This window comes from Vipera berus (assembly GCF_964194415.1).
Source record: "Vipera berus genome assembly, chromosome: 4".
Classification (NCBI taxonomy): domain Eukaryota; kingdom Metazoa; phylum Chordata; class Lepidosauria; order Squamata; family Viperidae; genus Vipera; species Vipera berus.
Window position 1 is genome coordinate 87,126,784 of NC_138206.1, and position 23,685 is coordinate 87,150,468.

Genomic DNA, 23,685 nt, shown 5'->3' on the forward strand with positions numbered 1-23,685 from the left:
GTTAAGGAACCTTTTGCGATGTAGAATCAATGACCTGAAGGATGATAGGTTGGAGAAGGCTAGACTGCTTTTAATTTTTGTATATTTCATAAAACACATGTACATATTCTCTCTTGCTTCTACAGTTATGTACAGTATACATGTATATGTTTATTAATTAAATTTATATAACCATCTATCTAACCAAAAAGCAAATGTACAAGAAACAAAAGTAAAACGAATACAAAATGGCATATTATACATGTGTATATGTCTATGCATGTGTCTTTGTAGTGTACATATACATGCACATACAAGGTCATTTTTTAGACAGAGTATTAAAACTTTTTTTGTAACTTTAAAATAAGAATATACATTTTCTTCAATTTTGCATCAGAATTTTTCCCTAGTTACTTTTTTATAAAATTTATGCTTAGTTGATTGGACAGATAAATGATTAAATTGGTAGACGCATTGAAATATCATTTTCTAGTAACACCATCAATTATAGAAAAATGTCATCCTGCTTTTTCAACTTGATATTTAAATGCATTATAAATGGACAAGACTGAGATTTTTTTAAAATTATGAACATACAATATAAAAACCTAGTTTCTGTTCGACAGTATTTATGTATTCATGTTTGTATTGTTAAATATAAAAAGGTAAAGGTTCCCCCGCACATGCGTGCTAGTTGTTTCTGACTCTAGGGGCCGGTGCTCATCTCCGTTTCAAAGCCGAAGAGCCAGCGCTTGTCCGAGGACGTCTCCGTGGTCATGTGGCCGGCATGACTAGTGCCAAAGGCGCACGGAACACTGTTACCTTCCCACCGGAGTGGTCCCTATTTTTCTACTTGCATTTTTATGTGCTTTCGAACTGCTAGGTTGGCAGAAGCTGGGACGAGTAACAGGTGCTGACTCTGTTACGCCGCACTCGGGATTCGACCCGCCAAACTGCCGACCTTCTGATCAACAAGCTCAGCGTCCTAACCCACTGAGCCACCACGTCCCTTTATTGTTACATATACTTCATGTAAAAATAGTAAAATGTCTAAACAAAACATTTCAGAAATAATGTTGAATATATATGGAGAAACTATCTATCTGATTTTAAGAGTTGATACCACATAATAATCAAACAATAGTAATGTGAATTATATAACACTTTTTATATTTTCAAATTGGGTCTTATTTCCTTTTATCGATCTGATATATAGTAATTAATTAAATTGTGAAAAACAAAAATACCGAGACTCAGAGGAAAGACCTGAAAATTGATTAAAGAAGCGACAAAGGAATGTAATCTCTGTTTCTAAGGATACTCAGGACAAAGTACATAATGTCTCTAATTTAAAACCAGAATTTTTAAAAAAAATGTTTTCATTTTTATAATACTATGTCAAATGATACTGAGAGAAGAAAGTAATCATTTAAAATATAATGTAGCTTTTAGAAAGATTACACATGGCCAACCTTCAGCTTTATCTCTTCAGAAAAAAATAGATACTATTAAATCTCTGAAAGCAGGAAAAGCTGGTTCTGATGGTTATCGTATTGAGTGGCATGACTCACACACTGGCATTTTTTTAACTCCTATGTTGTTTGTCACATAATAATAATAATAATAATAATAATAATAATAATAATAATAATAATAATAATAATAATAATAGTAATAAAAAATAAATAAATAAATAAATAAATAATAATAATAATAATAATAATAATAATAATAATAATAATAATAATAATAATAATAATATAATAACAATTTGGAAGGGATCTTGGAGGTAATCTAGTCCAACCCCCTGCACAGGCAGGAAACCCTATACCATTTCGGACAAATGGCTGTCCAGTCTCTTCTTAAAAACTTCCAGTGTTGGAGCATTCACCACTTCCGGAGCCAGGTTGTTCCACTGGTTAATTGTTCTAACTGTCAGGAAGTTTCTCCTTAGTCCTAGGTTGCTTCTCTCTTTGATTAGTTTCCATCTGTTGCTTCTTGTCCTGCCCTCAGGCGCTTTGGAGAATAGCTTGACTCCCTCTTCTTTGTGGCAGCCCCTGAGATATTGGAACACTGCTATCATGTCTCCCCTCATCCTTCTCTTCATTAAACTAGACATACCCAATTCCAGCAGCCATTCCTTATATGTTTTATCCTGCAGTCCCCTAATCATCTTTGTTGCTCTTCTCTGTACTCTTTCTAGTCTCAACATCTTTTTACATTGTAAGAATGCTTTTAAAAATATTTTTCTAACTTACTTTATGGAGTGTTATATAATTGATTTTGAAGGCTTGTAGAAGAATTTGATTTTGTAAGCCATATTCCAATTTTCTCAATGTATAAAAAAGTGGCTGATAACCCTGACATGGACCCTACATATGACCTTACCTTTGAATGTCCATCCATGTAGTCTGGCTTTATGAAAAGGCAACAAGCCTCAAATATTGATTATTAATATTTTTATATAAATTCAGAGAAACTGTAACAGCAGCAGCTTCAATAAATATGGGAAAGATATTCGAAACAGTGCAGTTGATATTTTTAGAGCCATCTTTAGAAAAAAATAATGATTTTTGTTCCTTTTTCATAATTGGATTACAATGTGGTATTCTAATATTTATTTATATTCTATTATTTATATTCTAATTCATTTTTATTTATAGGTTGTCCCAATGTATCACAATTCTGGGCAGCGTACAAAAATAAATAGAAATACAGACAATAGATATCATGAAGGTAGTGCCCAATAAAAATAATTGCAATTAAAAAGTAAAACTCCATACCAAAGTCCATCACCCTTTCAAACTCAGTGCCTAGAGCAGGGGTGTCAAACTGCCGGCCCATGGGCTGGATGCGTCATGCTGAAACCGCACCCATCCCAGCTGGGGAAAAAGTTGTGATACGTCGCGACACGTGACATGATGAGCCTGACACCCCTGGCCTAGATCAGCCAGGTCTTCACAAATCACTTAAATAAGGCCATAGTGTGGTCATACAAATCTCAGGGAGAATGTTGTTCCAAAGTGCAGATGCCATGATATTGAAGGCCTGTTTGCAAGTGTCATTATTTAATCAATGGGACCTAGCGGAAGACAACTTCGTCAGAATTTATGGAATGATCAGAAACTACAGGAGACAGCAGTTCTTCAAATGATCAGGTCATACACAGATGAAGGGCTTTATAGATGATACCCCGAATCTTCAACTGCTCCCAAAAGCCTATTAGTAACCAGTGCAAGTCATGAATTAGAGGTGCTACATGAGCATATCACAACATGGTCATAATTGCCTATGCTACATTCAGAACCAGCAGTGTCTTCTAGGGCAACCCGTGTGCAGAGAACTGCAATAATCACGATTGTATATTGCCAGGATGTTTACAAATTATTTATTAAAATCCTATCAAAATATCTTGTGAAACTTCACAAGATGTCCTTTTATCTCTTTAATATTGAAATCTGTCCAGTCTTACCAGACAGTTAAGACCTTCCAGCGTAAACCCAGCTGGAATTTGACACAATACAAATATTTGACTTGTCAATGATCTGTTTATATCTAATGAAGATTATGAATGCTCTGTACCAACATTGATATAGTTCAGCAGTTTAGTAAATCACAGGTAGTCCTTGACTTACAACAGTTTATCGACTGCTCAGTTAGAACAGCTCTGCAAAAAGTGACTTACAACTGTTTTTCACACGACTGTTGCAGCATCCCTATGATCACATGATTAAAATTTGGATGCTTGGCAACTGATTAGTATTTATGATTGCAGTATCCCATGGTCATGTGATTACCTTTTGTGACCTTCTGACAAGCAAAGTTAATGAAGCCAGATTCACATAATCGTGTTACTAACTTAACATCTGCAATGATTCACTTAACAATTGTGCAAGTAAGCTTGTAAAATGGACCAAAACTTACTTAACTGTCTTGCTTATTGACAGAAATTTTGGGTTTAGTTGAAGTCATAAATCAAGGACAACCTGTACCTGCTTACTCAATTAATTGCAGTAAATTTCATATATATTCTGTAGACTTTACTGCAATGAAAATGGAGTGTGTACAACTTGGAATTTGCTTTTGTTTTTTTAAAAATTGACTTAAAAAACGTATTGGAATTATTTCTGGAACATTCTTTGTTTGTAGTAGTCAATATTTTAACACCTGGCTGGTGGTGATATAATTATTATTTAGGAACTTAGGATAACCACCAGGTGGAGGGAATCGCTGGACATTATATTTTGAATGCAAAATTTGTTCCAAACCCATTACCCAACATCTAAAACTCTTAAATGACCATCAGCATTTAAATTCAGTTTGGATGATGATTCAGCATTCAGTTTAATATTGTGTGAAAAGAAGGGCTTGTTAATATTTTCTCCTTTTCCTGGAAGTCAAGAAAACAGCTAGGAAGAGGGTAGTGCGATTCTGAAAAGAAAATGCCTGGAAGTCAGATATGTAAGAAGCTATTTCTGCTGTTCTTAATCTCAGATAATGCAGATTAATATACATGTGCAAACAGCATCCAACCAATGAAGAAAATAACAGACTAATATTGGATGTAGCTAAATTTCAATGACTTGAAAAGATAAGGCTAAGATTCTCTCAAAAGAGATGTATACAAACATTTGACCTGATAAAATTGCTCATGCTTTATAATTAGAAAAATTAAATACAATGGCAAACAGAAATTATTTATTTGAAATGTCACTTAAATACATTTTCCCATGGATATTCCAAATATACACAAAAAGAACATTGCAGCAATTTTTTTTAAAAAAAATGGTTTTATGCAACGAAGTGCCAAACCTAGCTGTAACACATACCTGACTTTGTTTTACTAAGTATAAAAAGGAATAATTTATATTTACACTTATGTACAACGATCTACACTTATCCACATATGCACGTCAACTAGTTTCAAAACATGAGTATATTTGCTTCAAGTTTTATCTACATTAAATATTTTAAAAAAACTGGTCACAAGAGCCAGATTTTGTTTTTATGGTGCTTTGTTGATACAATCATTCCAGTGCTGCAAAATTAAGGCGCTACCCAACACCAGACCTTCAGTTATGCAAAGCGCTGTATGACTAATACACAGAGTTTTCTAAACAAATCTTATTCCTTTTCATTGAAAATGAACTGCAGCATGAATCAAAGAGCAGAAATCCGCTGATTATCAGCTTATCGGAATCCCAAAGCACCCTTAGCAACTGAAAGGAAAAAAGGATATTTGAAAACAGTAGATAAAGGCCACTGTAGCAAATATTTCATGAGTGGTGAAATTTAAAATGGTCTAAACTTCACCTATTATTTGGAAGCAAACCTATTATGGATTTCAGGTTTTTGCGTGCTTTTTACAGGTGTGGCTGGGATGTCTTTGGAGCCCTATTATAATCAATAACATTATGTTCTCAATATTATTTCTGCAAAGCATTTTAGACAATGAGGACACTGTAATCCTCAATTCTCTGTAAATTGCCAGATTGATCAGCCTAAGAGAAAGAAAAGAACATAAAAATTCTGGCTTTCATCATATACTTATGTTAGTATTTCTGCTGAGGTGACCAAGTTCTGATGGCTGAAAGGCTCATCAGCCTGGCTTTTGATTTTAAAGCGCAAAAGTACCATGCTGGACTGCCATAAAATTCATCATTCAAAAGATAGTATCAGATGGCAATCTCAGGGATAGTATATATACTAGGATTCTGCCTCAAAAATGGAAACTGCCAACACAGAAACTTAGGAAGAAATTAGTTTGTACTTATGCTGAATTGTTCTGTAGGTTCAATTAGTAACATAACAGAAAAGGGAAAGAGAAAACCAAGATGCGAACCGAAATCTTGCCAGAGACATTCCAAGCAATCACAGCTAATACTGTGAAAAATAATGAAGGTGGTCCAAGTTCCCTGCAAAAAAACCACTGAGGTTCATTTTGAAAAACTTTCTTGATAAAACCTGGAAGCTTTTAGAGTCCAGTGAATGAACAGGAAGACAGCTGTGTTGAAGGAAAGTGTGATAGCACCCGAGACTGGATAGAAAGGAGAACTAAGTGAGAACCTCCTTCTCTCTGGCTTTAATTTTGAAACAGGTAATATCACGCTTGACTTCTAGTGACTACCCGTAGAAATTCATGCAGTATTCCTGGCATGCCACTGAAGTGGCTTGCCATGGCCTCCTTCTGGCATGGTGTTTTTTTAAAAAAAATTCTTGGTCTCACCTACAGCTTCAGAGTTGCCAGATGATTTCCCCATCCAAGTAGTGATGAGGACTGACTTTGTTTAGTATTCAAGATCCACCAAGGTCAGCCAGGACCAGGTGCAAACTTTAAAAAAAATACTTGAAAGAGAATCTACAAACTATGGTAAAGAAATTAGAACTTGCAGGAAGGCTATGGCAGAAATTATTAGAGCTTCATTTGCAAGTTGCAGTTAACAATTGAAAGAGCAGTCACAGGTCAATACTTAACTACAAAAAGTGAATTCCAAGAAGAAGCAATTACAGTACATTCAGGCTGTGTTGATCAGTGTTAGGAAACTGTTATCTGGTCAAGATTTTTTACACAATCTTCTAATACCACACAATTATAGCACTTACTAAAATCAGTCTTTTTGATATTAGACTTCCTGTATACATTTGAAATTTCTATGCCTTTGTCCAAAAAGCACATGCTGTTTCTAATTCATAAAGGAGGCACTTTTGAAATATTTTGGTATTATCATTATTTTCTTGCCAGATTAATTTTTTTTACAACCGTTATCTTTTAGCTTGTCATGTCTTTGCACTATGTTCTAAAACCTGAACTAATATTATTTTCATGTCCGTTTCTGGAAATTCAGAGATCCCAGCAGTTTGAATTAGCAATACTGATTTGCTGTTTCATGTTTACAACTAAACTACTAAACTATTTCCAATAATTTGTCCATTTTTAAAAAGTTAACCACACATACGAAGACATCAAAATACAGATATATTTACATCTAATTTTAACTTGCATTGAAATTTGCAGTACAGGATTCCATTTGTGTCTCCTTTCATGTCAGCAAGAACTTCAAGCACGAACAGTATTCGGTACATAACAAGTAATATTAAGGTTTTGGTTTTCAAAAGTATATGTAATTATGTTTTCTTAGAAGAATCTATTAGGCTGGTATGGCAGTTGTGAGTAAAGATAGTTTTTACTTAAGTGTTACTTCCAGACAAAACTAGAAGGATAAAATTGAAATGGCGATTCAATTTTTCAACAGCCTTTAGTTAAGATGATCGCTGAAGAGCCTGAAATTAATAGTGTAGATATACACTAAATATGCTGGCCATGATCCAGCCACGGAGCTTTGCTATCTCAAGTATTTAATGGCAGAGAGAAGCTTTCCCTAAGACACAGTTATGTCCACTTGGGAGGCGGTTAGTTCCATGTCCCAACTGCAAGGCTGTCCACAGGTAACTCCTTATTGTAGATTCCTGATGTCATTCTGAAGGAAAGAGGGCTTGGGAGGGAAGAATGACTCAGTTTTCTTAGATATATTATGAAATATTTTTCTCAATACATATAGCATGCAAATTACAAACACAAGGAATTGGCTTATAACCAGCCACAAAGCTATTTCATCAGATACTTTTTTGGACAGTGTTCTTTGGAAGTGGAACATTTTATCCTGGCAATTCCATTTATGTCCGATACGTTTGTCCACGTTGCAGATAAAAAGTTGCTCTTGGTGCTTTCTTCCAGAGGAACATTTGAGAATTTCTTTTCAACTGGCTACTGCAAGGACAATTCTAACAATGCATATTCTCAGTTTCTAATCCACTACTCCAAGTCTGTTTCTACAAAGAAATAAAAATGTCAACTAGGGATTTGTAGACATTTTAGTACTTCTGACTCAACTGTCTCATTATGATAAGTAGATGGCAATTATGTACTCAGTTGATGCCTGCAACTACTGTACGCTCTGTTGTGGCACAACTTCCAAGAGGCTCAGATTATTCCAGGACAAGAGGCACAGAATACTTGGATTAACTATTGGGTCCAGCGTGTGCAAAGAAGAATGAATCCTTAAATGAGCAGAGGGAAGAACTGTTCAATTACGAACTGTTTTCTTATTAGAATTAGAAACCAGTTGTTTTCAATGTGTCTTCACAAATAAAACTGTGTCATCTGGGTCTTTTGCAGGTCACAAATATTAATACGCGACGAATGGCAATGAGACGATCTTTAAGTGAAGTCATAGCAAGAATGGCCAATTGGGCTCTGTTCTCTAATGGTAATACCGCCAACAGCCACCAGTACCAAGCTGGACCACTGGGATTACTCTGTAAAGAAAATATTAACAAATTAATTGTTTTTAGTAACATAATTCAAGCAGAACGCCATCTGAGAGCTGTAAGAAAATCTAAGAATACAACATTCTGTGCTGTTCACAGAATGCAGAAACTGAAAACTGTTCTTGCTTACCCACAAAGTATTTCTGTAATGAACCTGCAGCTCTCCAGATTTTGCTGATCCATCACTCCCAGAGCTTCAGCCAGGAAAATGGGGAAAATTGCAGTCCAGCAAGATCTAGAGAGTCACAGGTTTCCTCCGGATTTTATGTAGTAAGACTGTCCCCCAAAATTATTGTCATTATCTTGTTATTTCACAATTATAGAAAAAATATCAACCTAAAAACAATAGATCAAAGACAGATGACAACCAAACTTCAAACTGCTTTTTCTGGCTCTCACATTGTCCAGTGGATAATGTGTGCCAAAATTCAATAGCAAATATCAAGCATTATGAATGTAATTTCCTGCAGATTTACAGTATGAAAACTTGAGGCTTCAGAAATGTTAAACACCCTTGAAGTGACTAAATCCTCCATGGAATTAAAAACCCTGAAACACAATCAACCTGAACGCACATACAGGTAGTCCTCGGGTTATGAGTGTAATGGAGCCTGCCCATTCAACTCATAACTCGAAAACACGTGGGAGTGAGTCTCGTACCTCAAACGAGATCATTTGTTAAGACGCACACAGCTTGTTAAGTGCACATGAGGTATCTCAGGGTGGGGAAGGCCATGGGAGGCCTAGTGATGGAACAGGCCCCCCAAAGCCTCCCCGACCCACTAAGAAACATCATGCTTCTTCCTCCCTTCCTGCCGCACCGGATTCACTTACCTTGCAAAATCTGTCTCCTCTCTGCTGCTGTTTCTTTCCTTTTGAGGGAGAAGAGAATCAGCTTGGAAATGCTTTTCACATTGACAATGGAAGCTCCTGGGTGCTGTAATAGTGCACAAGTTCAAACACAAATTCTATGCAAAAGAGACCATGCCCCTCCAGAAGCTTCCATTCTGAGGGGGTGGGGGTGTTTCCTTCGTTTGCATGCGTATGGGGCAAAGGATGGAATTGGAGTTGGCCAGGCGCAGGAACCAATGCCGTCCATGGCCCAGGTGTGCTGCTTGCTCATGCGTGCCAGCCTTGGTTTGAGGGCAGGAACGAAGCCTTCAACTGAATGGGGAGACATTGTGGGGCGAATCCCCTTGGACCTGCGTTAACAGCCACCTGACTGGCTACGATCTTCCCTCCCCAGCCGCTCACCCACCTTGCCTGACCCAGTCCTTGCCTGACCGGCCGGTGGCACAAATCCTGACTGCTCTTCTGCTTGTGCTCCTCTCCACTCAAGCAGCGGCAGCAGCTTCAGTTTCTACACTCTGTCCAAAATGAAGAAAGCGGAGGCGCAGAGCAGAATTGTTCTGAAGAAGACACGAGTGTGCTGCTTGCTTGTGTGCGCCGGCCTTACTGAGAGCAATCCCGCTCTGCACTTCTGCTTCTTTCCACTGGGCGGAGCAGAGAAACTCAAGCCGCTGCCGTTCACTTTTTATCCAAATGCACACCTGAGAGAGATTGGAAGGTCTGTGTGCCTGCCAATGGGGAGCTTCAGAAACTGAAAGGAATGCTCCACGTGACTGAGGTCTCCGTTTAGATAAAAAGTGTTTGAGCGCCTATGGGGCTACTCAAAAAGTGGAATTGCTCTCAATAAGGCCAGCGCACGTGAGCAAGCAGCACACTCATGTCTTCTTGAGAGCAATCCTGCTCTGCATCTCCACTTACTTTGTTTCAGATGGAGCGGAGAAACTGATGTTGCTGCTGCCACCACTGGAGTAGGGAGGAGCACAAGGAGAAGGGAATTCACCCCACAATACCTCCCCGCTCAGTTGAAGGCTTCGTTCCTGCCCTCAAGCCAAGGCTGGCGCACATGAGCGAGCAGCGCACCCAGGCCACAGACAGCATTGATTCCTGCGCCCAGCCGACTCCAATTCCACGCTTTGCCCCATAGGCATGCAAACGAAGCAAACACTTTCCCCCTCCCCCAGAATGGATCCAGGGGCCATGATCTCTTTTGCATAGAATTTGTTTGAACCTGCGTGATATTACGGCACCCAGGAGCTTCCATTGTCGACACGAAAAGCATTTCCAAGCTGACTCTCCTCTCCCTCAAAGAGAAAGAAACCATGGCAGAGAAGAGACAGATTTTGCACTCATCTCCAGAACAAAACACCTAGCCGACGAACAACACCTAAAAACCAAACTACACACTCTCACTAATGTACTAACAGCCAATGGATTCCAAAGAAACATGATTACCAATTTAATCCGAAGAGAGACACCCACAAAAACCCAAGACAGAGAACAAGAAAATGGCAAAGCCCTCCTCCCATACTTAAAAGGGACCACAGACAGAATCAGCAAGATCCTCCAAAAACACAACATCAAAACAGCATTCTACACAGACAGAAAAATATCCACCATCCTAAGAAACCCCAAAGACATAATTGGGTTAGAAAATCAAGGAGTATACGAAATCCCATGCCCCACCTGCCCCACCACATACATCGGACAGACCAACAGAAGAATAAGTGCACGCATTGAAGAGCACAGGAATTCACTCAGAAAGGGAGAACAAACTTCATCCCTGTTCCAACACTTTAAAGCCACGGGACATGAAACTGATTTTTAAAAAACCAAAACTATTGCCAAAATTGAGCATTTTAACAACAGAATAATCAGAGAAGCCACTGAGACAGAAAAACGCCCCCACAGCATGAACAAACGAGATGATACCTCTCGTCTACCAGCCATTTGGAAACCCGCCTTGATTGACAGACGAGTCCCAACCACCAAGAATGATACCAGACCCAAACTCATAACATCACATGACATCACCACCACACAACCATTAAAAAAGCAAATCCGAACCCACAACGATAACAACACACAACCACAAAACAGAAACCTAACTACAGCTGCAACATCAGCCACTTTAAACCCCTCCAAACCACACAATAAGCAAACTGACACCCACTATAAAAACATGACACCACCACAAACACAGAGCCAAACAAAAGCAGCACAACTCACGAGTTCAGGTCTAAGGCTGGCAGCTGAGACCAGCCCATCCACTCAAAACACACCCCCACCCAATCAGAACACAGCCCCCATTCAAAACACACACCCACCCAATCACAACTCAGCTAACCCCCCACCCAATCAGAGCACACCTCCACCCACAGAACACACCCCCTCTGGCAGTTTAAAAAAGAGGAGCAAACAGCCACTACCACACACTTCTCCCAGAAGAACGAAGCTGAAGCCACCAGCCTGAGGATGACAGATGAGATTTCGTCGAAACGTTGCTCTTACACCTTCAATTCTACGTGGGGAAAAACCCGAATGACCAAAGATCTACATACAAACACCCGCGAAAACCTCAGAAAACACACACACACACACACACACACAGTCATGGCCGAAATTGTTGGCACCCCAGAAATTTTTCCAGAAAATCAAGTATTTCTCACAGAAAAGTATTGCAGGAAGACATGTTTTGCTATACACAGGTTTATTCCCTTTGTGTGTATTGGAACACAACAAAAAAGGGAGGAAAAAAAAGCAAATTGGACATAATGTCAAACAAAACTCCAAAAATGGGCTGGACAAAATTATTGGCACCCTTTCAAAATTGTGGATAAATAAGATTGTTTCAAGCATGTGATGCTCCTTTAAACCCACCTGGGGCACGTAACAGGTGTGGGCAATATGAAAATCACACCTGAAAGCAGAGAAAAAGGAGAGAGGTTCACTTAGTCTTTGCATTGTGTGTCTGTGTGTGCCACACTAAGCATGGACAACAGAAAGAGGAGAAGAGAACTGTCTGAGGACTTGAGAACCAAAATTGTGGACAAATATCAACAATCTCAAGGTTACAAGTCCATCTCCAGAGATCTAGTTTTGCCTTTGTCCACAGTGCGCAACATTATCAAGAAGTTTGCAACCCATGGCACTGTAGCTAATCTCCCTGGTCGTGGACAGAAGAGAAAAATTGATGAAAGTTTGCAACGCAGGATAGTCCGGATGGTGGATAAGCAGCCCCAAACAAGTTCAAAAGGAATGCAAGCTGTCCTGCAGGCTTAGGGAGCATCAGTGTCAGCGCGAACTATCCGTCAACACTTAAATGAAATGAAACGCTATGGCAGGAGACCCAGGAGGACCCCACTGCTGACACAGAGACATAAAAAAGCAAGATTACAGTTTGCCAAAATGTACTTGAGTAAGCCAAAATCCTTCTGGGAAAACGTCTTGTGGACAGATGAGAGCAAGATAGAGCTTTTTGGTAAAGCACATCATTCTACTGTTTACCAAAAACGAAATGAGGCCTACAAAGAAAAGAACACAGTACCTACAGTGAAATATGGTGGAGGTTCAATGATGTTTTGGGGTTGTTTTGCTGCCTCTGGCACTGGGTGCCTTGAATGTGTGCAAGGCATCCTGAGGATTACCAAAGGATTTTGGGTCGCACTGTAGAGCCCAGTGTCAGAAAGCTGGGTTTGCGTCCAAGATCTTGGGTCTTCCAGCAGGACAATGACCCCAAACATACGTCAAAAAGCACCCAGAAATGGATGGCAAGAAAGCGCTGGAGAGTTCTGAAGTGGCCAGCAATGAGTCCAGATCTGAATCCCATTGAACACCTGTGGAGAGATCTTAAAATTGCTGTTGGGAAAAGGCGCCCTTCCAATAAGAGAGACCTGGAGCAGTTTGCAAAGGAAGAGTGGTCCAAAATTCTGGGTGAGAGGTGTAAGAAGCTTATTGATGGTTGTAGGAAGCAACTGATTTCAGTTATTTTTCCCAAAGGGTGTGCAACCAAATATTAAGTTAAGGGTGCCAATAATTTTGTCCAGCCCATTTTTGGAGTTTTGACATTATGACCAATTTGCTTTTTTTCCTCCCTTTTTTGGTTGTGTTCCAATACACGCAAAGGGAATAAACCTGTGTATAGCAAAACGTGTTCCTGCAATACTTTTCTGTGAGAAATACTTGATTTTCTGGAAAAAATTCTGGGGTGCCAACAATTTCGGCCATGACTGTGTGTGTGTGTGTGTGTGTGTGTGTGTGTGTGTGTGTGTGTGTATATATATATATATATATATATATATATATATATATATATATATATATATATATATATATATATATATATATATATATATATATATATATATATATATATATATATATATATAAATAAATCATATCCCCTATATTTTCACACAACTTAATTTATAAACATTTTAGCTTCACAGATTTTAAATTACGCACTTAAGTGAATTATTTGCATATATTATTCACTGTGGTATTTAGGATTGTACCCTGTTTATTTTTAGCACTGATATACCATTGCATATTTACCTGTGGCTCACGTTCTTTCCCTGGCATTGGTCCAAAATGGTTTAAAATTTGTGCTTTCATATTGTCTTTAAGAGAAGTAAACCAGGACACAGCTTGATCGTAAACGGAATCATGAATGCGGACCAGCTCTTCGTAATCTGCCCCTTCAACCTGATTTGAGTTATCAAAATGGATTTTTAAATAAATGCATGTAAAATTTTAAATAAGTGCATAAAAAAAGCAAATGCCATTTTAAAAAGAGTTACTTTTAAATATCCTAAACAGGGGACTTTTTAAAATCACCTCTCTTTGAATAAACCCAAAATTCCAAGAAAGCAGCACGGATAACTTCAGGTGTTCAGTATTCAGAAGGATAATAGTGAAAATAGCTGATTACTGGGGCTGTTTGCCAATTTATCACTTAGTAGGTTGTTTTCCAACATTCACAATCAATGATGAAGACTGATGTGGAAAAGTACAGAACATAGGAACTAACATTTTTCAGGACAGATATAAAAATTGTTTGCAGATTTTTTTTAATATACACGAATTACTGAATTACATTTGAGAAACAACAGTAAAATGCTAACTCTGGATCGTACCATTGCTCATCTAAAATGCCAGTCCATTTAATTTTAACTTTCATGAGTAAGGGAGAGCCTATTATTTGTGTATTTCTCTTAAGAGCTGCTTTACATTACACTCTTAGAGAAACCAATCATATAAATTAATAGGATTAAAAGCCACTGACCAAAGCATGCTTAAGGAACATGTGATCTGATAGAGCTTGCTAATACTTTTGCATCAGTTTAAAGAAGAGAACTGGCATTACACATTCAAAGATCTGATATAATTTGCAAGCAGATTAGAAAATGGCAATCCTAACATGTTTTGCTAAAAATCTCCCATCTATGTAAAAATATATATAAACAGAAAGTAATTTGGATGGAATATCTGTTTTTTTATTTATTCCTATTTCCTTTAGACCATGCTTCTGTAATGCCATTTCCTTATTTAAAACACTACCCTGAAACAGGGGCAACTGAACAACTGCACAGTAATGCTGTAAATCTCTTTAGGAATACATTTTTAACATGTTAGGATTTAATATTGAATTGAGTATTTAAAACTTCTGAATATGGCATTTTGATTTTTAAAAGATGGTTTATTAAAGGAATTTTGGCTGCTCACTTTATTAAGGGAATGGAAACAAAAGGGGAGAAATAACTTCAGCTTTGGATTAAAAAAATAATTATGCAACAGCTAAAGAAGAAAACCACAAAAGCCAGCCAAAAGTTACGATTACTGTATGGGCTATCCTGTAATTTAGAAGACAGGGGACGGCTCACAAAACTTTAATAGATGAGGTAACAAAAAACTACTACACTAAAACATTACCTTTTCGTCTTCCAAATATTCAATATTTGCAGTATTATATCCATCTCGCTGACCATGGCATAAGACCCTAAAACGCCGAATACCAACTGTATCAACAACTGAGCGCCCATCAGGGAAAAACTTCACATCCCTGATCTCCAACATGCAGCCGTAATCTGCAAACCTGAAGGGACAAGGCCATATTAATGCTGTGATTCTAAATATATTTCAGGAAGGAGCCTTATAAATTCTCCGTAGCCTGCCTAAATACATTTTGAATGAAGTTGTAAAAGGAATTATTAGGCCTAATAATAATGAGATACAAAGGTTTGTAGAAATATTGTTTGTTCCAGTTCTGCAAAAAGCTATGAAATTACTGCTTGAGTTCTTTTGATGCTGCATCTAGATTACCTGTCTCAATCAAATATCCCTCAAATGAGCTGGATTTCAATTCCCATTTTCCCCCTAAACACTATGCACTTCTCCCAAATAGAAAATTTACACTGACATTGTTATTGATCAGCTAAGTGCTAGATCTTGGTGTATGCCCAAACACTGCTAGATCTTGGTATACGCCCCAACACTGGACAAGAAATAACAGCCCCATTTTCCTGATGAGACCACTTTCCCATATCTGTTGGGCATAAACCCTTATACCATTTTTGCACCCAGAAATGCATGGGTGTATTTTATAAAGGAGTTCCAAATCCTTAGCTTACCCTTTCAGTTCATCAGTTAAGCACATGCCGAATTGTTTAGTGCCTGTTTCCATGCATCTTCTTATCATTAATCGATAACGGGGTTCAAAGACATGAAGAGGACAAGGAATGGTAGGGAAAGCCATAGTGCATACAAAAATGGGAACATCTTTATTCAGACTGCAAGAGAAGAAAGATTTACTTTTATGCTTATGCAGTTCAATATCTATTAAAAACATAATTGAAATCCATGTTTGAAACTACTTATGTAGTAAGTTTCATTGTATTTGTGTTTTCACTCAGCTTCCCTGGATCTCTCTTCTGTAACTGACAAATACAAGAGAAGTCTATCTAAATATAGCAAAGACCATGCTCAGCTGAAATATTCCAAGTTTACAGTAGTACATACTTAAGACAACATTTTATGGATAGTGGGTAAATTGGAAATTTGGAACAAGCTATAGTTCTCATAAAATTGGTATTATTGGTTGTGGGAAAATTGATGTTTCATTCTGTAGTATGCCTGCTTGTTACATAATTATTATTTCAATCAACTACACAACTAAAATCAGGTGTAGCAGGAAACACATCTGATGTATATTACTGCATACATACAGGGACAATATGAGATTTAGAATAAAATTAACAACAGTTCGATCCTATAAGAATCCCACTCTATCAGAGGAGGAGGGGGGTGTTGAAGACCTTGCTGAGGGGGTTGAAGATCTTGCTGATGATAGCCCCCAGCAAGGCCCCTCTCATCTGGTCACGACGCAGACCCAGCTGTGTGAGCCTGACAGCGTGGATGAAGATGACCCACAGCTGGCCCTGTTCAAGGACGCCGGACGCAGGAGGCAGTCAGTCAGGAGTAAACAGAGGGAGGCAATGGGGCACCTCGGAAGGAGGCACAGAGAGGCCACGCCCTGAACTGTATTTAAGGGGAATGTGTGGGAGGGCTGGTTTGCTGAAGGCAACCGCTTGGATTGTTCCTGGGTCTTAGCTCGTGTTTTATGGTTGGTGTCTTGTCTTGCTCTTGTTTTATGTGAATAAATTTGGCAGGCTTTATTCCAGCCTCTGGCCGTTTGTAAAGGGGTCGTCCCTGCTTTTGCTGCAGGGCCAGTAGCAGGCTGGTACAGAACAATGTGGTTCTCCAGTTTTTGCAGCAAATATCAGAATAAATTTATGGCACTTCTGTAAAAGTCTTGTTAACAGGCTTTTTGCTTCAACTAAATTAGTATTCCAATTCATATGCGCACATATATATTGATTGTATAAAGGGGTTGAGGACTGCTTCCTATGGTCTTTCCAGCTACCAACCTTTTCATAAAGGCTGAGCAAACTTTGTACAAAACAAGAACTGGGTTTCCAAATGATTTTTAGGTGCAAGTTCCCTAATCAAATTTTCTATGAAAAATCAAGACAAAGGAAGAACTGACACATTAGTGTCAAAATGTCTTCTTTCACATATACAATACCAACATGCTAAAATAAAGTATTTTTGTCTGAAGATCAGAGAACTATAAATATGAAAATATACACAAGTTATTTAAGTTAACCCACTTAATTTTATTAATATTCTCTTTGTAAATGAAGATTGCTTACTTTGATAATTCCTTCATTTCTTCTTCATAAACCTTTTTCCTTTCAGATAATTCTTCTGGAAAGTAGCGGACTATTAATTCTTCAGTAAGGATGGTCTTTTTGTAAGTTCGATTTGCCAAAAACTATAAAGGGAGTTCAAGAATCCACATTATTCAGTTCTAGTTATTCTACTGATCAGTAATTAGAATGGCCTGGAAAATAGAATCTAATGGTAAAGTAAATCTTTTTAAGTTTTAACGCTCTAGGATGGAATCAGGAATTTGCGCAGAATATTACAGTCAAGCTCTTAAAACCATAACTATTAAATCACTATTGTATTTAGCGATTTACTGGTTATGGTTTTAAGTGGCTATTATAAGCACTTGGAGTGGCCATTTAATTATTCTACAATTGCTTCTTCAGAAAATAACTCTGAAATATATAGCAGTGTTTCCCATCCTTCGGCACTTGAAGATATATAGACTTCAACTCCTGGAATTCTCCAGCCAGGTAGGGAATTCTAGGAATTGAAGTTCACAAGTCAAGTGCCCAACGTTGAGAAACACTGTTATATATTAAGGTGATGCAAAAGAAACTACCTTTTTTTCTTCTTGTTTGGCACTGAAGTCAAACACCACACATATTTAAATACTACCTATCTGTACCATGGTGAGTCACATTTGTTTCTCCCCACTTCCAGTTTCAAGACACCAGAATCAGCTGGGTTGTAATTTTCATGTGGAACTTTCAAGCATTAAATGGGCTTATTCAGTGATGGGACTTAAATATGTGAACAACCGGTTGTCTGTGTGGATGCCTCTTCCGGAAGTCCATTCTGGGCCTGGGCAACAAAAAATTAGCTACAGGTTCTGCCGAACTGGTGCGAACTGGCTGAATCCCACCACTGGGCTTATAGAACTTTTGTATTGCACCCTTTAAAAAAACACCCTGAACCCCACTCCAAAAATCAGATCAATTCTCCCCTTTTTTGGAGGTGGTTTAAGGGAGTAAATGGGCATTTAAAGGTTCAAGAAACACAACCCTTTCATTTAAGCAGCTTCTGGAAATGGGATGGGAAAGACTTACATCTGAGAGCTTTTCTTTACAAAGCGGACAGTGGGGATTATGATCCAGACAACGTTCAAGGCATTTGAGGCAGAACGTATGTCCACAAGGAGTAGTGACAGGCTCATAGAATAACCTGAAAAAAACATGAAAATAACAATTTCATATATCCATTCATCTGCACATCGAGAAAGTTTTCCTATGTGATCCATACAACTATGAGTGCATAAAATATTTTACATTGAAACTGTCTTGAATTCAAATGCACTGTTTTTTATTATTATTTTAGAAATAATAATAGGGCTTCTAGCAGTATGAGGTATTATCATGCACCCACCACCCAATTAGCCCGTTCTTATTGAGGAAATGCTTATTTCTCAAGTTACGACATAGAACTCTTTCATTCATTTTCAAAAACTGTTTCTGAGCACAATAAAGTAAGACAAATGATGAATTCTTACTATAAAATTAAAGTTAATAAGCTGAAAATATATTAGTGTATTATTTCTTTTTTAATAAATTAGCATAGAACTCACAGCAGCTTTCAATACGACTTAACAGAATTATAAAATGTCCATCAAGCAAAAAACAACAGAATGGACATTTGCTTTTTCTGGAATGGAATTGTTTGGTTGTTTTCCATCTAAGTATTAACCTAGGCAAACAGTCCCTATAAGAAAATTACAATATCAAAATTATACGACTGTAATGTGTCATCACATAGATACTGTGACTTACATACTTCTGTCATGATATCTGACATAAGAACATAAATCATGGCATTTGTGTGATGATAAATCCAGCTTGTCTACTTATGCTTCAAGTCCAGAGAAGATAAGATACATGGAACTGCTGCTGAAATTTAAATCCTATAGAATAAGACATTTTGTGCAGCTTGTTAATACCTCATACAAAGGGAACACTCAAAGTCAGATGCATCCATATTTGTAGGAATCTCTTTTATGGGAAGAGAAGCTGAGTTTCCACAAGTAGCATCTCCATCTTAAATAAAAAAAGAACATTTGAAATAAATATGAATCCTTTTCTGAATGACCAGGTCTTTCAAAAACTATAAATTTCCAGTGAGTTCTAAAATTATCAGACAGGAACACAGGACTAACATTGTGCATTATTGAAGAATTAAAATGAGTGCAAATAATCAATTCTAGAGAAATAAATGATTTAGATTAACTTCTGCTGAGAAAAATTAAACAAAGATTTGAGACACACAACTAGAAAGCTTCATGTCTATGCAGTTATGGATACCAATCTACAAAATGTTTTGTTACAAAATAACTCTTAGTCTATGGTGTGACAAAATGCCATAACTATTCCCCTCTATTTGGAATCTGCTATTTAGAGCAAAAGACAACCCAGACCACAGCTTGTGTATTTTGTTCAATTTGATTAATATTAAAATTTATTATTTATATTGAAATTATTAATTTCAGGTTTTTAATATTCTACTCCATCCTAATCATTATAACTTATTTTATTCTTTACAACTACAAGAATAAAGAATGTCACATTATACTCATTTTCATTTAATGTAAAGCTATAACATATTGAAAATTATTATGTTTTTTCTAACTCAAAATACTGAGCAATTTAACTTAGTTTAAAATAGGAATTGCTAGATTGACTTTGGCAAAATATTTTATAACTAGCAAAAATCGTAGGTTTTTTCCTCTAAAATAAATACAGCAGCAATAACAAAAAAACCAAAATGGACAGCATGTAAAAGGCTGCAACAGACCTTTTCTAGGGATTTTGCTCGGGACATCCAGATTCTGTAAGTCTCCCCCATCAATAGAAAATTTTCTTTTCAAGTTTGCACTGGGTAGGCTGGAGAGGACTTTTCCTAAAGTTTTCTTGTTCTCTTCAAAGTAGAAATCATGATGGGAAATTGAAGAATCAATACAGCGATAGACATCATTTTCTTGGGAAGGATTTCTTGTTAACCTCAACATGATCTCCTAAAATAAATACATTTGTTTATAAATAAATACATAAAGACAAAAATGTGTTGTAGACATACTTTTGTTGATCATAACGATGATTCAGAACTAACAGTTTGGTAACCTATTACATGACTTTTGCTGGGACTATTTCTGTCAATTCTATTATTTATATATAATGTAATCATTGTACACATATGACTGTGTATCATCCGACCCATCTACTGCGATAATTAAGTTCGCAGATGATACTACCGTAGTGGGTCTTATTACAGGTGGGGATGAGACAGCATAAGTGGGGAGGTACAAAAACTATCCATATGGTGTTGCAACAACTTGCACCTGAACATCAGCAAGACGAAAGAGATGGTGCTAGACTTCCGGAGGAAAAAGGAGGAACCTGCCCCACTTTACATACATCTGCGAAGATCTTACCTGGAAAGTTAATACAACCCAGGTGGCCAGAAAGGCCCAACAGAGACTTCACTTTCTCAGGGTCTTGCGGAAGAACAGGGTAGAACGGCTAATGACCCTCTTTTACCAGTCTACTACAGAGAGTGTCCTCTCGTACTGTATTGTGGTTTGGTATGCTGGTCTGACAGCCACGGATAGGAAAGCATTACAGAGGGTGGTGAGAACAGCACAAGACATTGTGGGCTGTCCCCTGACACCACTGGATGACATCGCCAGGGCTCACTGCCTTGGAAGAGTGAGGAAAATTCTCAGGGATGACTCACCCCCTGGACAGTATCTCTTTACTCTCCTACCATCGGGTAGGAGATATAGGAGTATAGCCAGCCATACCAACAGGCTGAAGAACAGCTTTTATCCATGGGCTCTTAGGCTTTTGAACGGGAAATAATTTTATAAACTTTATGCATGATTGATTTGCAAGGCTGGTGTGTTGTGCAATTGGCTCACATGGTGTAATAAGATGGAGGGTTTGTGTCATTGTAAGTTGGGGGTGGGGGCACGAAGGGAGGCTCAACCAATCTCAATGTATACATGGTTGTACTTTGACAATAAAGGTTCATTCATTCATTCATATAAATAATAATAAATAACATGGTCTGGACTATATGGATATTTAGGGGGACGCGGTGGCTCAGTGGGTTAGCATGCTGAGCTTGTCGATCAAATGGTCGGCAGTTTGGCGGGTCGAATCCCGAGTGCCGCATAACAGAGTGAGCGCCTGTTACTCGTCCCAGCTTCTGCCAACCTAGCAGTTCTAAAGCACGTAAAATATGCAAGTAGAAAAATAGGGACCACTATGGTGGGAAGGTAACAGCGTTCCGTGCACCTTTGGCATCTAGTCATGACCACGGAGACGTCCTCGGACAAGTGCTGGCTCTTCAGCTTTGAAACGGAGATGAGCGCCCCTAGAGTCGGAAACGACTAGCACGCATGTGCGGGGGAACCTTTACCTTTTTATATGGATATTTCAGAAACTAAATGAATCAGCTGCTCAGGTAAAGCTTTCTCTGCATACTTTACCAGAACACAAAAGGATGGACTATATTTTAATACAGGTTTTCTAGAATTACGGATTCAATAGAAAACATAAGTTACCAAGTATATATTTAAATTAGGAATCCACAAATGGATAGTATATGATGGTGGGGTGCTCACTTCAAAACCCACCAAAACCTTAAATTTTGCCACACATCCATGAGATTTCAGAAATGTATAATATAGGGAGAAGGCAGAGTAGCTTCCATGGTTGCAACTGGAACCTAGTGCCCACAGCTAACATCTGCTTTTAAAAAGAACTCTCCAAATATGCAAATTTTAACTTATATTGAATCATAATCATTTTTTTATAAAATACATCCATTTTGGTGATTTTTATAATATATCCATTTTAGTAATCTTAGTAACCAATCACTACTTTTAGTTTCCATTCCATTCTATTTCATTATTAATCAGTTTTCTTTGGGAAGCTATGTCCTTCCCAAACTAAACTAAAACTAAAATTAAACTAGACAATGGTACACTTCTGAATATAATACTGAATATAATAAAATGCTATATGTAATGTCCTGAAATAAAGAGCAGACTCATGTGTTAAGTACCTTTGAGCTCTCTGCTGTTGACCCATCTTCACTAGAAGACTGTGTATTTATGCTACTTAGAAATGCAGGTTTCAATCTTGTATAAGACGTCCGATTACAAAAAGGTGTTGTTAAACTATCAGGAACATTTTCAAATGCTGGAAAAAACATCTCACACATTATCTAGATTAAAAAAATAGAAATATCATAAAATTCAGGAAGGCCTGAAGGAACATTTTCCATGGGGTCGCGATGGGTTGGACACGACTTCGCAACTAACAACAACAACAACATGTTTTGACATAATAAATTATAAGCTTAAATATGAGAAAGCGGACATAAGAAGACAGAGGATGTATTAAATGCTGAAATGGGAGAAATCTTGGTTATTGAACCTATAATATTTGGAAATTAATTAAAATAAGAATATTACATTGTATTGCTAATCTGTTAATATGGAAGTGAAATAGACAAGATATTTTATCTGGAACACTAGAGTGGGGAACTGGGGTCATGTAAAAATTTGGAAATGATAAGTATTACCATATATACTTGAGTATAAGCCGAATTTTTCAGCCCACTTTTTGGGCTGAAAAATTCCACTTCGGCTTATACTCCAGTCAACAAAAAAAAACTTACCGAGGACTTGTGCGCGGCTGAGGCTTTGGTGCTTCCGGGATCGCGCGCACCTCTCCCAAGCCACCGCCATCCGGAGACCTGCCGAAGTTTGGGGAGGTTTGGGGAGGTGCGCGCGCACCTCCCCAAACCTCCCCAAACGTCGGCAGGTCTCCGGACCTCCGCGCCTTGCCTGCCTGCTTCTTTCCGCAGCGGAAAGAAGCAGGCAGGCAGGGCGCGGAGGAACGGAGACCTGCCGACGTTTGGGGAGGTTTGGGCGCCTCCCCAAACCTCCCCAAACGTCGGCAGGTCTCCGTTCCTCCTGCCGACGTTTGGGGAGGTTTGGGCGCCTCCCCAAACCTCCCCAAACGTCGGCAGGTCTCCGTTCCTCCGCACAGACCTGCCGACGTTTGGGGAAGTTTGGGCGCCTCCCCAAACCTCCCCAAACGTCGGCAGGTCTCCGTTCCTCCTGCAGACGTTTGGGGAAGTTTGGGCGCCTCCCCAAACGTCGGCAGGTCTCCGTTCCTCCGCGCAGACCTGCCGACGTTTGGGGAAGTTTGGGCGCCTCCCCAAACCTCCCAAAACGTCGGCAGGTCTCCGTTCCTCCTGCAGACGTTTGGGGAAGTTTGGGCGCCTCCCCAAACGTCGGCAGGT

At 38.3% G+C, this 23,685-nt stretch overlaps 1 protein-coding gene across 1 annotated transcript in view; it reads right to left on the reverse strand.

The window, feature by feature from the left end:
• Positions 1-4,655: 4,655 nt before the first annotated feature.
• The window catches only part of LONRF2 (LON peptidase N-terminal domain and ring finger 2), a 45,297-nt gene continuing 26,267 nt past the window's right edge, over positions 4,656-23,685 (reverse strand). Inside the window, exons 4-12 of the mRNA XM_081326469.1 lie at positions 22,438-22,599; positions 20,164-20,383; positions 19,313-19,409; positions 18,429-18,543; positions 17,364-17,485; positions 15,783-15,941; positions 15,085-15,247; positions 13,708-13,857; positions 4,656-8,295 (exon numbers count right to left, since the gene is read on the reverse strand). Of these exons, the coding sequence (XP_081182595.1) occupies positions 8,137-8,295; positions 13,708-13,857; positions 15,085-15,247; positions 15,783-15,941; positions 17,364-17,485; positions 18,429-18,543; positions 19,313-19,409; positions 20,164-20,383; positions 22,438-22,599 (1,347 nt within the window). The 3' untranslated portion in view covers positions 4,656-8,136. The remainder of the gene's footprint in view (positions 8,296-13,707; positions 13,858-15,084; positions 15,248-15,782; positions 15,942-17,363; positions 17,486-18,428; positions 18,544-19,312; positions 19,410-20,163; positions 20,384-22,437; positions 22,600-23,685) is intronic.